We start from the raw sequence: 15,354 nt of genomic DNA, 5'->3' as shown, positions 1-15,354 counted from the left end.
GTGAAACACCTGTTCACAGCACAATGAACCAGCTGCAGCTTAGAGGCTACCCTGACTGGAGATGTGAAAAATTCAAGGAGGTGGCTAGAGAATACTTTGCATAATTTAACAATACTTACCATGTCCTTTGTCTCTTCAGAATTGGATGCATCTCTCAGTTTCTGCATCTCACGCTGGTAGCTCGATGTAGGTACATGCAGGTCATACATGGACAGCGACCAAAAAGTCACATAGAACTGTGGGCTGTGGTGATAATGAGACCAAAGGATACAAAGTTAACTCAAAGAGTGTATTACAGATAAGAGTTCACTGCAACTGTTACTAACACTTGAGCTAGAACAGCACTCTGGTCTTTTCAATGCTGCAGCACGCAAGGCCTTGTATGTCTAGACACAGAAAATAAGCCGCATGAAAGTACATAGTGCTGATCAACCATTCCTGGCTGTCAGAACATTTCTGCACAATTACCTTAATAATGCCAGTGGAAAACACAGAATTAGGGGTGTGCGAATATCAAAATTTTCCAATAAGAATTGAGCGAAATAACGATGACCTCCGACCCCATTGTGCGCGCAGTTTGTTTTCCCAAGCCTCCTCGGGAGGCAAACTATCCGTTTCGTGCCCTTCTACCTTCTCCTCGCCGTCACGCACTGCCCACTTACTACGAACTTCAGCGTTCAATGAACAGACGCCGCTAACACTCAGGTTCGTTATAAGCAGGCTCGACTGTATCAGGGGTCCATTTGCTCCATTTAAAGTGCAATACTTGCATGTCTAAGTCTTTATCACGATAATAAAAGAAATGCCAGAATTTCCTTTTAAACCAACATTCTTAGATAGGTGCAGAAAGGCATCAGAATCGCAATAATAGAGAGCTTTAGCGTGTCTTATTCCAGTAAACACAAGCGGTCTGGGTGTTTTACTTGAGCGAACATCGACAGCTTGCACAGTGCAGCCACCTGGTGGCTCAGAGCTCAACCAGACAAACACAGCTAATATTGCAGCAACGAAGTGTATTTTACTTTGCTGCTGGCGTAAATTTACAGCAGCAACACAATTATGCCAATGCTGAAACTTACACCAGCAGCGAATTAGAATACACTTGATTACTGCAATATATTAGCTCTGTGTCTGATTGAGCTCTGAGCCCACCAGGTTGCTGCCTCGTGCAGGCCGTTCATGTTTGTACCTCTGCTCGTCTGGTGAAATGGCCAGCGCACGTGCATTTACCTGAATACCAGACAAGCTAAAGCTCTCTAATGAAGAATGACTAAAGTTGTAATTTCTGACTGATTTTCTCCAACGCAAAGTGCAAGGCACCCTCAGTTGCGTCAGCTCTACCAACTCACCTCAGGTCTTCCCATGTTTTTGCAGGATGCAGTGGCCTAATGTTCTCAACGACTTGGGACATCACTTGGTCCACGGCGTCTACGTAGCGCTGGAGCTAGAGAGGAAAGTGTTACATGGAGTTGTAAGCGCTGCACAGAACACATTATTCCCCAACATTCACTGCTCCTTCCCATGGATAAAGGATTTCAACATGAAAAGTCAGAGTCCACAAACCAAGAAGACCTTTCTTTAATGAACTGAACAAATTAACATTCCCAAAAGCCTTAAAGGGGTCCCGCACCACTTTTTTATCGAAGTCGAGAAATGCATATGAAGTTAAATTAGACTATTGCAGAAATACTTTGCCGCTTCAATGTGTTCAGCAGAAGCTGAGTTATTGGCAAAGAAACATCACGTGAGCGACGCTTCCTTTCCTTCTTCAATGACTTGCACTGCGAAGGCCACGGCAGCGCGGAGCATGCCCACAATGCTGTGCCTACTGAATGTCCCCAAGGTGAGCAGTTCAAATTTGGTTTTGGATGTTTACGTAGATGCCACCATTTCCAATTTTGGTGCCTACGACGTGCCAAATGCAGCTGTCCTCAGCAAGCCGCAGTGTACTCAGCCAGTGAACTCCTCACGACACCCCACGACGGCAGTGGTATCTATGCTATGTAGCAGACCACAGCTATATGTACCTGCAGCGAGTATGCGCAGTATTTGCTTTGCGCACGACAGGGCTTCAGCACCCACACGCTCTCATATGCTCCAGTGTAGCCATGTCAGATGGTGTGGACTGTCCTTGTACAGCACAAGCTTGACCAAGGGATAGTAGCCACATCAAACTTGTACATCTTGAAGCGCTATGAATAGCTCAATATGAAGCGAGATCTGCCAAGGCACCGAACCAGGAGCAATCAGGAGCAAGCGTGCGAGAGGTTTGACCAAAAGTTTCGCATGGTGATAGGCTTTTGAGTGCTCAAAACCAGCCGAAAATTAGAGAGACCCGACGGCTAAGACACCAATAAGCCAAGAGGTCAAAGCTTAATTTCTACACGGTCTAGCTACTGTTGCCGTCTTCAGTGGATTCATAACGTACAATAAATGCCTTGCAGGTCAGCGAGTTGTATAGTGTTCCTGCATATGACAGCGGACGATGCATTTGTGGCATTCAAAATAGCCATGCGGAAGGATGAGAAAGAAGCGGCTGCTGTGAGTAATAAATGGACAAACGCTGCTTACCACAGACATGTATCTGTGTGCCCAAGGGGTGCAGGGAAGTGAAGGTTGGCGGATGCAGTGCAACAGTTAACAGGGCTCGATAGAATATACACCTGTACGCACATCAAATGGCAGATGGTCGATCGCACGTAGCGAGCCCAGTTCACACACTAGGTGCACGCATACGAGCGTACTGTTCGGCACCACATGTTGGCTACCACAGAACATGGGCAGACGATAGTCTGCTTCATTCAAAAGTGTGCAATTATTATTAAAATAGGAAAGCAGATTTTTGCTTATTTCAGCCTGTTTATTAAAGTGTGTCAATAAATACACACAGTAACAATAGCAAGAAGCGCATTGATCTTAACACCCTTCTTGACTGATGTCAGCTATTGGCCAAACGCAGCGATGTATGGGAGTCTGCTATAATACGGAATAAAGCGTCAAGAAAATAGTGAGGACCAGGTTTCTGTTCAATAAAAAGCGTCTGAGACAAAGGTGACTTTGCAATCTGCTTGCGTGCTCCATTCGCGATGCACGACTGCAAAAATTAGCCGAGATCTTCACAGCAGCATATGCTATCCGTGCACTGTGTTTTTTCACCAAGCCCGAGGGTTGGTTTAGAACCCCTCTAACAAACCAGTTGCAAACACTATAGGTAATAGAAAATACTGCAGCAGCATATGCCGTCAAACCTTGTTATTTCGGGTTTCACGGGACCGAAAAGAAATGTCCGAATTATCCAAAGTCGAATTATTGAGGGTATCAAGAAAACCCTAAACAAATGCTTACTATATCAACACACTTCTATTTAGTGAGTGAATTGGCAAATTCTGTTTCTATTTTGCAGAAAGGCAGTGCGGAAACTGCAATTGTCCCCATCTTGTGAATGATCAGTGCTTGCAGTGGCAAAGGCCTCGAGACTTCCTTCACAGCGTACCTCTTAATCTGAGACATGCTTTTTACTACCACTCGCACATCCAAGGGACGTATTCTGAAATTATACACTTTGACGACACTACCGCCTCGGTGATAGTATCGCCATCAGGCATGCACTGATTGGCTCGATGAACAAAATCTAATGATGTAGTTAGTGCTCAACCAGCCAATCAGCTCATCCAATTTTGCTAAAACAGCCAATCAGCATGCGCTGATGTCGAAGGTTCGGCTAAGGTGATAGTGTCGCTGAAAGTGATCATTTCAGAATACGGCCCCTGATCATTTTTTTTTCACCAGGTTGCCGTGCATCGTGATGTAGATGGTGGTCGACATCCTCTACAGCTTTGCACTGAGTAAAATCGAAACTGCTGCTTGCCGCAACCGATGCGGCCGAAATTGTGGCCGCTGTTAACGGAATCATGGACGGCGACCTTGCAGTTATGAAGGCGCACAGCCGACGCACGCACTGAGTCACGGATCATGGATGGCTACTACGCAGCCAAGAAGGCACGTGGCCAAAGCGGTGCTATGGACGGCAGTAAAAGCAAGAATAAAGGCTTTAAATGCACAAATAGGCACGAAGCGTTCTGGCATTGCTGTCATTTACGTATTATTTCCACTGATGACTATGGCGATGCGAACTATGCCACTTCTTTCCACGGACGCTAATGCAGTTTTTGCTCTTTTGCGTCGCACATTTGCAGCCCTCTGCACTCGCCATGCTCCGAGAGTTGTCCGAATTGACCGATGTACGGCCAAATACATCTGAATTAATGCATTTCATTGCATTAAATAATGCACACACCTGCCAGGACCAAAGGACAAGTCTGAATTATCCGATTTTCCTAATTAACGAGGGTCGAATCGAGCGAGGACGAATTTTACTGCATTCACACATGCAGCAGATAGTACTAGATATGCAACTGTGAACAACTCAGCTTAATTTTGCAATCAAGAGTGGCATATGGAGTTCACAAGCGGAGTGCAAAGATGTACGTTCTTAGAATGCCCTCTTTTCAAACACATGGCCCCATCCTAACCCATTTCAAAGCAGCCAGCAGGGCTGGCAGCTATCATGTGTCATCATAGAGCAGATTCCCATAGAGAGTTGCCATTAGCCGATAGCTGAGATGAAGCAAGCAAGATCTTTGGAACAGCACGCTTCATTCTACTGTTACTGCATATATTAATTGATGCAGTTGGCTGAACAGGCTGAAGTAATCAAAAATCTGCACTCCGAAGTTTCATAAGAATTGCACACTTCCGGGAGAAACAGACTGTCTGCTCACGTTTGGCCACACCTGCCCACGTAGGAATGAAACATAGCCCCACAGACGGGCTGCCACCATCAGCGCTGCCCCGCTCCTTTGGACTGGAGGACAAGTGGGGATGCGCGACTCTCGCGCATCCCCTGATATCTTGTTTTCCCGCATAGCCCGCGTCTCCGTGCGACGTCGCCGCGTGGGCCACGGCGGTCGGAGTAGTACAAGCGCGGTGCGAGAGATGGCGCGAGTGTTGCGCCGCTGCGGTGTTACTCGGGCGCCGGGGGACAAGGCGCTCTCTTTGGGGGTTCGGGAAGCAAGCGGGACGGACGTGCCGACCTGCGCGTGCGCCGACCCATGCTTCTGCGAGACCGTCTCGCGTGGCCGCCTTGGAACGCGCCACCGTCCGCGTGACCGTACACGCGAATGACCAGGCCTTGGGATCCAGCATGGGGCGAACATATTCGCTCGCAAACCGGTCGCGGTGAGTCGGACTTCTAGATTTGTTGCGCGCCCATTGGCATGTTTTGTGGATAGCAACTCGGCTAGCAGGCATTGATCTATGAAAGGTGCAATAAATGCCCTTGTGATTGTTTGCACTACTGTGTTGTCGTTCCTTTGTCCCAAGAGTACGGGTGTGAGAGACCCCACAGACGTTAAAGAGGAATGGGAAAAGTAAACATTGCCCTTGTGATATCTCTGCTCGTACTAGCTCTTTTTCAATAATTCTTTTGATAATACAGTTAAACCTCAATATTATGAAGTCGGTAAGAGGCAATCTGCCTTTGTATATTGAAATTTCTTTGTACTGAAATTTGACCTTATATACAAACAAGTACAGTTGCCTATCGATTATTCTTACAAGGAAAGAGACCACAGTATTTTCCAAATTATTGGGCAATTGAAGAAAGCAAACTTCAATGACAAAACAATTAATTTTGATGAATTTAGGAGTCGGCGACGAATGGTACAGTTTCCCACACATTGGGATGATGCTATCATGAAAAGTGCTGGCAGTGGGCGCGAATGCTTCATTTGCTTCACGCTCCAACGGGTCACCGAAACTCAAGATTATGCAACCTCCAATACTAAACCTGCCGGAGGACACCTTACATGATGCCACACAGTCTCGGCATGCCCACTCTGAACACGCAGCAGATTACCTCTAAAGGAGTGTGCGCAACTGCGTATGCACTCAGCTTTGCTTACAGCCATGCTCAGCCACAGCTGAGACGTGTGCCAGAAATCGAGACGTGCGCAAACTTACACCCTACTCCCTCCAACCCCCGCCCCCTCGCAAGCGCTTGATTGCGTTACCGCAAGCTTGCTCCCCTCCCCCTCTTTCCTTTGCTCACGCTGGAAGGTGGCACTCGTGAAGCCACCATCTTTCTTGTACCACCCTCGCACACTTTCACTCGCACCTAAAGCACAGAGTGTGCAGGGCACGATAGGATCTTATCGGATTTGCACTTTAAATGAAAACTGATGTGGCTCCACTACAGTGGTCACTCTTGTCCCGAGGCAAGGCGAAGCCAGTGATTTGAGAGGCGCATTTGCAAGCAGCCACTTATAATTAAATCCTTTGACCGTCTGTGTCCGCGAAAGTTTCAATTTATTGTCTCGGCATTCTTTTGCGGCGGCAGTAAAATGTAGTTATACTGAAATTGCATACAAACAGTGGTGTTCTCATCCGTGCTCTTGGGACAAAGGAACGACAACACAGTAATGTAAACAATCATAAGGGCATTTATTGCACCTTTCATAGACTAATACCAGCTAGCCAAGTTGCTATCCACAAAACATGCCAATGGATGCCGCACAACATGCTGCGACAGGATGGCGAGCGAATATGTTTGCTCCATGCTGGAAACCAACGCCTGGGCGTTCGCATGTACGGTCGGGTGAATGGTGGCTTGTTCGAACGATCGTGTTCGTCCATTCCGGGGAAGGCCTCGTGAGACGGTCTTGCAGAAGCATGGATTGGCACATGCGCAGAATGTCTGCGCCACTTGTCGACCACGAGCCAAAGAACAAGAATCTTCTCCTTTTTGCGCCCAAGTAACCCGGCTGTTAGGTGGCGTTAGCAGAACAACACTCGTGCCATCTCTCGCAATGCGCTTCAACCAGACTGACTGCCACTGGCACCAAGCCACATGGCGAAGCCGGATTACAGGAGATGGGAGCTATGCGTGAAAACAACATATCAGGGGACACGGGAAAGTCGCGCATCTCCACAAAACACACTTCGTTATATTGAGGTTCTAGATACATGGTGTTCTATGCACAAGAGGTTATGAAAGGAAATACTTTGTTACGATGAGAATTTCGTTATACTGAAGTTCGTTTCATTGTCGTTTAATCTATATTCCTTGCAAGCATTTCATTTGTTCCAATTAGTTTTGAGGCTTCAAAGTAAGGTGGTCAAGTTTAATGCAGCATCTCAACAAATGCACAAGGTCCGTGTGTTCACGCGCCTTAATTTTATGCATGAGCCACACTTCTGTAGAAAAACTTGCATTCACTGCATTCTTCTTTTTAATTTCTCATAGCAGGTTTTTTGTCACAGCAGGTGCTAGCATAGTTTACTTCAAACCCATGACTCAGAAGGGTTTGGGTGCGAGCTAGTTGGTACGGATCATTCATATTTAAAACACCGCCAAAAAACACGGACAAGGGAGGACACAGGACGAGCGCTGTAGATTGCAGTACCAATGTGGTGTATTCCATTCCCACCTCTTGCGGCTGCACTTACATAGGGCAAACAGGACGCTGTATCAATGAACGTTTGCGTGAGCATGCGCACTGTGTCAAGATTAAGAATGGCAGTAATCTGGCTGTTCATTGTGCCAAGTGTGGCTGTTCTCCACTCCTTGACGACACACGTGTGTTGAAAAGGTACAGCAATCAGATGGCCAGAGAAATCTTTGAGGCATTTTCAATGTGTCAGTTAGGAGCCACCTGTGTTAGTTCCCCTTCCATAGCACTTTGTGATAACGAACTTAAGTTCCTTAGAAGTTAAGCAGTTTGGCCGTGTCCACCATGTTATGGATTCTTTTATATTGGTTAATGTTTTTGACGCATGCGCAGCAGTAGTTGACCGACGATGACTCGCCTTCCCCTCCCCTTCTTCTATCACTCTTTATGCCTGTTGCAAATTGTATATATTTGCGCAGGTTCCAATAAAGGTGTTGTTGGCAGTCAGCGCTTGTCCTGTGTCCTCCCTTGTACATGTTTTTTGGTGCTGTTTTAAATATGAATGATTCAAACCCATATTTCACTTCTTTCACTAATAGGAAGTGCATTGCCATATAATCTTCCATTAGGATACGATGCTTGTATACTACTGTACCAGATTACTAAAAAGACTACCTCACACTGAGAGACATCTTTCTGTGTGCGACCACCATGAAACTCTGCATACTATGTTGATACACTAACGAGATTGCTGTCAAGATGTCTAGTGACACATTTTTGTTTGCCTCTCTCTCTCTCTTTTTTTCCTCAATAAGGTGAATTGCTTCCCTAAATGCACCTTGGAACAAGAATAATAAATTTAGTAAGAAGGCAAGAAAGAAAAGATGCTACATAGAAGCTTTTACAGGTACACATAGCAAAATGCTGAAAAGCACACCGTTGTTTTAAATTTACCTTTTGAGCAGCAGCCAGGGTCTTGAAGCTCTTGTCTTTCCTCTTGGCTTCATCAAACTTGAGCTGCAGAAAAACAGAACAGGATAAGCAGAGCAGGATGAGCACCACAGTGATAATAAAGAAGTGGAAGAGTGTCAAAACTGCAGCCCAGGTATTCTTACTGGTACGAATGTTAATATCACATCTAATTATATTGCACAATGCATGCCATGTTTTATATTAGTGTCATACATGTAGTGGACTGCCTCTGAATAGTGAATGAGTAGCTTTAGCAGTTGGAAGCTGTGCACTTGGCATCATGAAGTGTGAACACTGCTATGACAACCGATGGACACATCAATGACGATTGTAGCACACTTACATGGCTTCTTCCCGATGTACCTGTGCTATAATTATCTTAGATACGGCCATACCAACAAGCCCAAATTGTCATGACAGTCAGCACACTCGTTTTGATCTGATCACTAAATCTAAGCAGCACTGGAGTCTGCAAGTCGTCAGGAGGGAGGCTTGTGGGCCATCACATTAATGCTGCAGCACCAACAATTTAATAATCTGAATGACAGCACTCATTTTGGCAAGCCTCATAGCACTTGTGCTGCTATTGTGCGATGTCACAGTGCTATCAACTAGAACCGGTTAAAAAATTTGAGAAAAGAAATGCATTTTGCAAAGGTCCTATTATTAAAATTAGTCCTTGCCACTTTGAAAATTGTGCATAATGGCTCATAGTGACTGCACAGGCAGCACTCAAAATGCATAGAAAATTGTTATGGCTGCACACTGCAAAGGGAAAGAGAACTAGGAGAGTGAGCTAGTTGGCAAGGACAAGCTACAAACGTATCAGACAGACATTTATTGCTTTTACTTGATTGCAATTTGAGCTTCTTCAAGATTTTTGTAGCTTGAAGTCAACCCTTCCATTATATTCAAATAATGGCCAAACTGATGATTTTAAAGCATATATTCTAAATCCCACAGGTTTTAGCATAACATTGGCAACCTGAACCTTTAGGTTTCGATCCAATCCCAAAGACAAATCGACCGAAGTCAAAACTTTTTGTTTGTTGTCACAACCCATGGAGGAAAGGAACAAAATACGAGAGGTGCTGACGTCACAGTTTTGAAGACGGAAGTGCAGCCATGTTGGTGTGCACTCCCTTTGGGCCTCCAATCAGCTCACCAGGGCAGGTAAGAGCAAGCTTTGACCTTGCATTGCTAAGGGCCGCCATAAGTGTGGGCTGCCGATGCAAGTCAGAACAAAGCCCACGAAACATCTCTAGCAGTTTTAGGTTTTAGTGAAGCAGTCGCACTCGTGTATTTCTTCATGGCACGTTGAAGACGAAGACCCGTGCCGTGATTGCTTGAGTGTCTCTGTTGCTGGCTGACACTCACACTAAGACTCAAAACACAACTTTCTAGCTTACACACAACACTCCAAAGTCAGCTTCTCTCATGAACAGAATGTGCTGCAAGAAAGATATGTGTCGAAAAATTTTACCTCACTTTTCAGTCGCCAAGAGCAGCAATGAGAGCTTCAGGAGTGCGGTTGCTATGGCAACATTGAGGTTTGGCACACTAGTGCCAGTGCTCCTTTGCAAGAAACACCACTGGGCGTCCACAACTGATCTGGGCTAGCTGGGGCTCTCCTATGCTTTCCTTCCTCCATGTGAAAACCCAATTGACACTATTTTCGTGGTCCCTATGAGTGGTGGTGTGGTTACAGTGCTGCTGTACTTTGCAACCCTTCAAGCTTCGACTCCATTCATTTGCGACATAATGGTAGCGTAGCGTGGTTGGTATGACATCCGCTTCAACAAAAAATTTTGATGGCAGAGGAGCTGGGAAACTTCGTCAAGACTCGAAGGCCACGATTCATGGATAGTGGGGCTAGCAGGAGGCCCTCTTTAAATGTAAGGTCAATTAGAAGGGTTTTCGAAGTTTTACTCCACATAATCAGTACATCCCTCAACTTTGCACACAATTTTCAGGAAAAAAAGTGCATTCATTAGCTTCGTGAAAAAAAAAAAAAAATATTCTGAGGACCCGTAAGCACTTATGAGTTGTGAATGCAAAAGCATTAATGCCCAATTGAATGCTGCTGAATGGTCCTTCAAGTTATGAACTCTTTGTGGGCAAGCGAACGCGCTGAGATGCTTAGCGGGTTTTGGTTTGGCCTTACGGAGGCACAGTAACAACGCAGGCAAGAGGCACAGATAACACGGCGGTGATGCCCTCTCCTCTCACGCAACACCTGGCACGCTACTGCAGCAGCAGGTGTTCCCTTTAACCCACTTTGCTCCGTTGAGATGCGCTCGTGACATGGCGTCATAGCCAAATTCAGGTGCCGTTTCATTGCTACAGATGCTGGACGCTGGCTTTTTTTTGCTCAATGAGCCATTTGATGTTTTCGCATCAATAAAAAATGTTGGGAAGGCGAGGAGGCACACTCACGTTGATCTGGTGTCCAAACATGGGCCTTGCCAGAAAGAAAGACACATCTGCCTGCACATGAAATTTTGACAGGAGTTGGTCCACTGAAGGTAGCCTTCCTGCATATTCTTCCGTGCTCAGGCTGCTTGAGAGGAAGCTGCAGAACTGCACAAGCGTGTCCTGGCACTGTAAAGAGACAACAGTGATCAAAGGATACTTTTCTTGGATCACTCCAAACCTCAACATTTTTAATGAACACGACAGCATATATGGCCATGCAAACAACTTTATTGTGGCCATAAACTGTGATGACTATCACAGAGTACTGAGCTGTCACTGCATGGATTCACAATGCACCTTGGGACTATTGCAACGAAATTAGGAAGGAAAGACAAAATGACCATTCATCCTGTGTTTCCTTCCTCCTCTCCCTTGCTCATTCACACTGGTCCTACGATGCATTCTCAATGACTGAAGTGGTTGCATACCTTCACACACGTTCTAACCTGGTAACCTTAAACGACACAGTAATGCACAATAGAGGACACAACACTGGAAGGGAGGAAAATAGCACACATCTTTTAAAGCCTGCTCTGATCTCACGCTTTTGTGTGATACACACACTATTAATGATGATTTACCTTTAGACAGAGCCGACAAGCAGCAGCAAACTTCAAACAGCTGAAACTGACAAACACAGTTTTTATATTAGTGATTTTTTCAGCAACTTTGCTGTAGCTGATTTCACCTGCTTCAGGAACCTGTTTGAATAAACTTGCTCAAGCAAGTACCCATCTGGTGTCCCTTCACTATCAGAAGACTCCAAAGTATATGGTAGAAGACTGACAAGTGAAATGTTTAACGAAAAATAAATATTTTTCGTAAACCTTGACGAAACATGCATAAAATCATAAAACAAGCCTAATTTGTAAACTTTAAAGAAAATTTGGGAGTTAGTAGGTATGCTTCTTGGTGTCAAACACCATACACAGCCATGAGCACTATAGGCCGAAGCCAAAAGCTAAAATGCAATGCCTGTGCCCTAACATGCGACACCGAATTCAGTAGATCCTAGCAGGACACGGGCACCGCAAGGCACCAGTAGGTCTGAAGAATGTTTAAATTGCAGCATGCCATCACCTGGTCATACAGCTTGCCGACTAGCTTCAGATGTGAGGCCTCCTGCTCTCTGTAAAGGATGCAATTCTTCTGCTGGGCCATGAGTAAACACAGGGGAAGTGCCAGGTCCTGCTCCAGCAATGAATCCTTCAGCCGCTGCGACGACTTCTTCGTGTTCCTCAACTGGTGGAAGTAGCCTCCCTGCAAGCAGGTCCCCTTTGTTCATCCACTGTCTACCTCAGCTGGAGAGCAGTCATTGCCGAAGCTTTGAATGACTGACTGACATTTTTTTTTAAATCATGATGAGCCCTCAAGTGCTATGAAGTACATTATGGTGTAGGACTGTTTGATCCATTTAATTGACAAAGCATCATTATAAGGCTATTTTTAATTTCTGCCTCCACTAGAATGCAGCCATGATGGCTGGTTAGTGAACGCACCACCTGTAACTACAGCGCAAAATTACACAATACAAAAAGAAAGACAAGACGGGCAAAGCACTGAAGTGCTTGTACGCCTTGTCTTTTTTGTACTTTTTAATTTTGCACTGTAGTATCAAGTATGATTCCCAACATACCCAGCACGCAGTTATTTTAATGCCACCTGTGTGCAACACATGCATTAACATATGGCACAGGTGATAGAGTTGTTCGCTGAGCTATAAGGCACATGCAACTAAAGTTTTGAGTTACTTATTCCACAAAGTTTCCACTTCCATAAATATATTAATCTAGACAGCAGAACAGCCAGCTCATGAAATCTAACTATTCAGTGCGAGTGCTTACATAGGTGGGAAGTCACACTTTTTCTACTTTGCCGTACCCTACACATACACCTGGCGATGCGCCTCAAAACGCTACAGTGTTTTTAAAATAACGAAGTATGGAGGTATCAAGTTCACCTCAGCTTTGAGGAGCTCTCCTCCACACATAGCCTCCAGTTGATCTTGAGTGGCCTGCTCAGTAGACTCAATGCCAGTCATTTTCTGCACTATTTCCTTGAGTACCAGCAGGTCCAGGCTTATGAAAGGAAAGAAAACACACACCTATTGTAGCCAGTTAATGAATGACAGTTCATGTAATCACTCTCGGTTGAAACTGAGTTACCTTCTCTCAGCCTTCAGCTGGTTAGCGACAAGCTGAAGAAGCCCTGTCAAGTCAATGGAGTACTTCTTGAAGACAGCTCCACAGAAGCTGGCGAGGCCTGATAAATACAAAACAGTCAGTTCTGAGTGTTTACATTGTTACTTTGGCAGTTGGATCCTGACAAAATACACGCGTAACATGCAAACCTTCTTTCTGCCATCTAATTTGTTCCTATTAAGAATTTTCAGGAGGTTTGAACTCACTAAGTACTTTACTGCAGAGAATGGGGGAAAGAAAAAAAAAAGGAGTTAACTTAAGTGTCAATGCTAAACAAGACAAGGTCGACGTAACTGACACAAAATGAGTGAATAATGAACATGAAAGAGAAACAGAAAGACAGAATATAGAGACATGACATTAATTCATCAAATCATATGAACCACCATGTACATTCACCTTGTCTTCTTCAGTGTCGACATTTCATTCAGCCTTTTATTTCTAATTTTTTTTAGCAACATCACCATAAGAGACACAGTGGTGCATGACATCAGTTACCATATTTATTCGATTATAAGGAGAGGGTGCAATTAGGGAACCTGTAACTGTAACTGTAACTTTGCTAACTGTAAGTACTGTAACTTTGCTGCGTTACGAGATCCCGACAATCCCAGTTATGCCAAGTTCGGTATTGCAAGACCAACTTTAGTATCTAATTATTTTACTTTATTAACTCAACCTGTACATTTGCCTAAGTGCGATTACTTTAAGCACGAGAAGTGTATGGTAAAGCTCCTACAACTTTAAAGTATGTGTCGGTACCCCTTTAAGGTGGCGCAGTAGTAGGAGCTAAATATATAACCAAAATCAACCACCCAGGTTGCATATGAGGATACACATTGGTCCAATAACATGCCATGGCTAGCTCTAAGGCTATACTGTCAATACCCACACTTTTGTAAAAGTACTGCACCCCCCCCCCCCCGCCACCTTCTGAAATATAAAATCTACAGTATCTAAGCAGTTTAAGTTTTTAAAAATTATGCGGTAAGAAGCAGCATCGTCATTATAAAGATTGTCCCCAATAGTGTGTGTGTTTTCTTTAGCATTGATTTCCTATCCAAATGATCCCTCCTGACAAGAAATTGAAGTAAAATATTTTTTTTCTTATGTTAAAAGTTGCTTATGGCTCCCCTAAACACAAGGGAAAATAGGAAGAAGAGATGGGGGTCACATTCACTTTTTTTAAATACTCTGCAATGCAGTATCATGGGAAGCACTGTCCTGAGTGATAGTTCATAATTACAAAATGCTACCACATATTTGTGGTTGAATTATTGAACAGAAGGTGGCTGGCACATAAAGTTAATTAATGTGCTACGTCATTTTCAACACTGTTGACAAACTTACTCTGCAGCCACATTGAGATGCTGGTGCCATCATGCTTCATGCGATCCTTTTCAGGTGAAGAAAGAGCCTCAACAACACAGTCTGTGAGGCACAAACGGTCAAGGAAAGCCACTTATAACAATGTATCTGCTCAAAGTACCATATTTTTCACATATAAGCCAATCGTACAATTGTTGTGGCATTCAACATTTGCACACAAAGAAGTAAACTTGAACCTAAGCACCTGTTTTATTCCACGCCCAAGTTGACCCAAGTTTGGGAGGACACTTACTCCCATAATCAGAAATGCATCTTATTGAAGCCCATGCTTGACTTGGTCCAAATAATGCCCAACGTGAACGTCGTGAAGGAAACTCAATGAGCGTCTTCAGCATGTCTGCACCAGGAATCATCGAGATAAAGTCAAGCATGGTCTTCAATTAAGGTGCATTTCTGAATACGGGGGTTCAACTCTAGGTGAAAAAGGCACTAGCATTTATATTTTCTCAGCTTATTCCTTCGTGAAAACAGGGAATAAGGAAGTGTTTAGATTAAAGGTGTGGCCAAGTTCTAGAATATGTAGCAACACCACCACGAATGTAACTCCACCAGCCAGTGACACAAGAAAAAACATTGCTTGTTTTAAGTAGGGGTGTGCGACTATCAATATGAATAGTTTTAAATATGCGTCAACTACGAATATAGTCATGCGCATCTACAACAAAACGAACTTGTACGATGAAGGAACAAGTCTGTCCTGGTTCTATTGTGAGCTCTGTGGTGTGCAACCTTTAGAGCAAGATTACCTGTATAATGAATGATTTTGGAAGCCCCAAGAACTTTGCAATAAAGGTGTAAAGCTGTACTTAGCTTTGAATGTCGAATCAAATATCAAATAATCATATGTGGATGCATTTATTAGCAAGTGG

The 15,354-nt window shown here is 44.4% G+C and overlaps 1 protein-coding gene across 3 annotated transcripts in view; it reads right to left on the bottom strand.

Annotated features, from left to right (window-relative positions):
• Positions 1-15,354, bottom strand: part of tho2 (THO complex subunit 2-like protein) — a 111,346-nt gene that overhangs the window by 38,940 nt on the left and 57,052 nt on the right. For all 3 annotated transcript variants that reach the window (XM_075688459.1, XM_075688461.1, XM_075688460.1), the window contains exons 16-23: positions 14,447-14,527; positions 13,061-13,157; positions 12,856-12,973; positions 11,976-12,155; positions 10,857-11,021; positions 8,403-8,465; positions 1,350-1,444; positions 120-243 (exon numbers count right to left, since the gene is read on the bottom strand). In XM_075688459.1, coding sequence (XP_075544574.1) covers positions 120-243; positions 1,350-1,444; positions 8,403-8,465; positions 10,857-11,021; positions 11,976-12,155; positions 12,856-12,973; positions 13,061-13,157; positions 14,447-14,527 — 923 coding nt within the window. The remainder of the gene's footprint in view (positions 1-119; positions 244-1,349; positions 1,445-8,402; positions 8,466-10,856; positions 11,022-11,975; positions 12,156-12,855; positions 12,974-13,060; positions 13,158-14,446; positions 14,528-15,354) is intronic.

The sequence above is a fragment of the Dermacentor variabilis genome, chromosome 4, assembly GCF_050947875.1.
Source record: "Dermacentor variabilis isolate Ectoservices chromosome 4, ASM5094787v1, whole genome shotgun sequence".
Taxonomy (NCBI): Eukaryota; Metazoa; Arthropoda; class Arachnida; order Ixodida; family Ixodidae; genus Dermacentor; species Dermacentor variabilis.
This window is presented reverse-complemented; position numbering and strand designations above follow the sequence as displayed.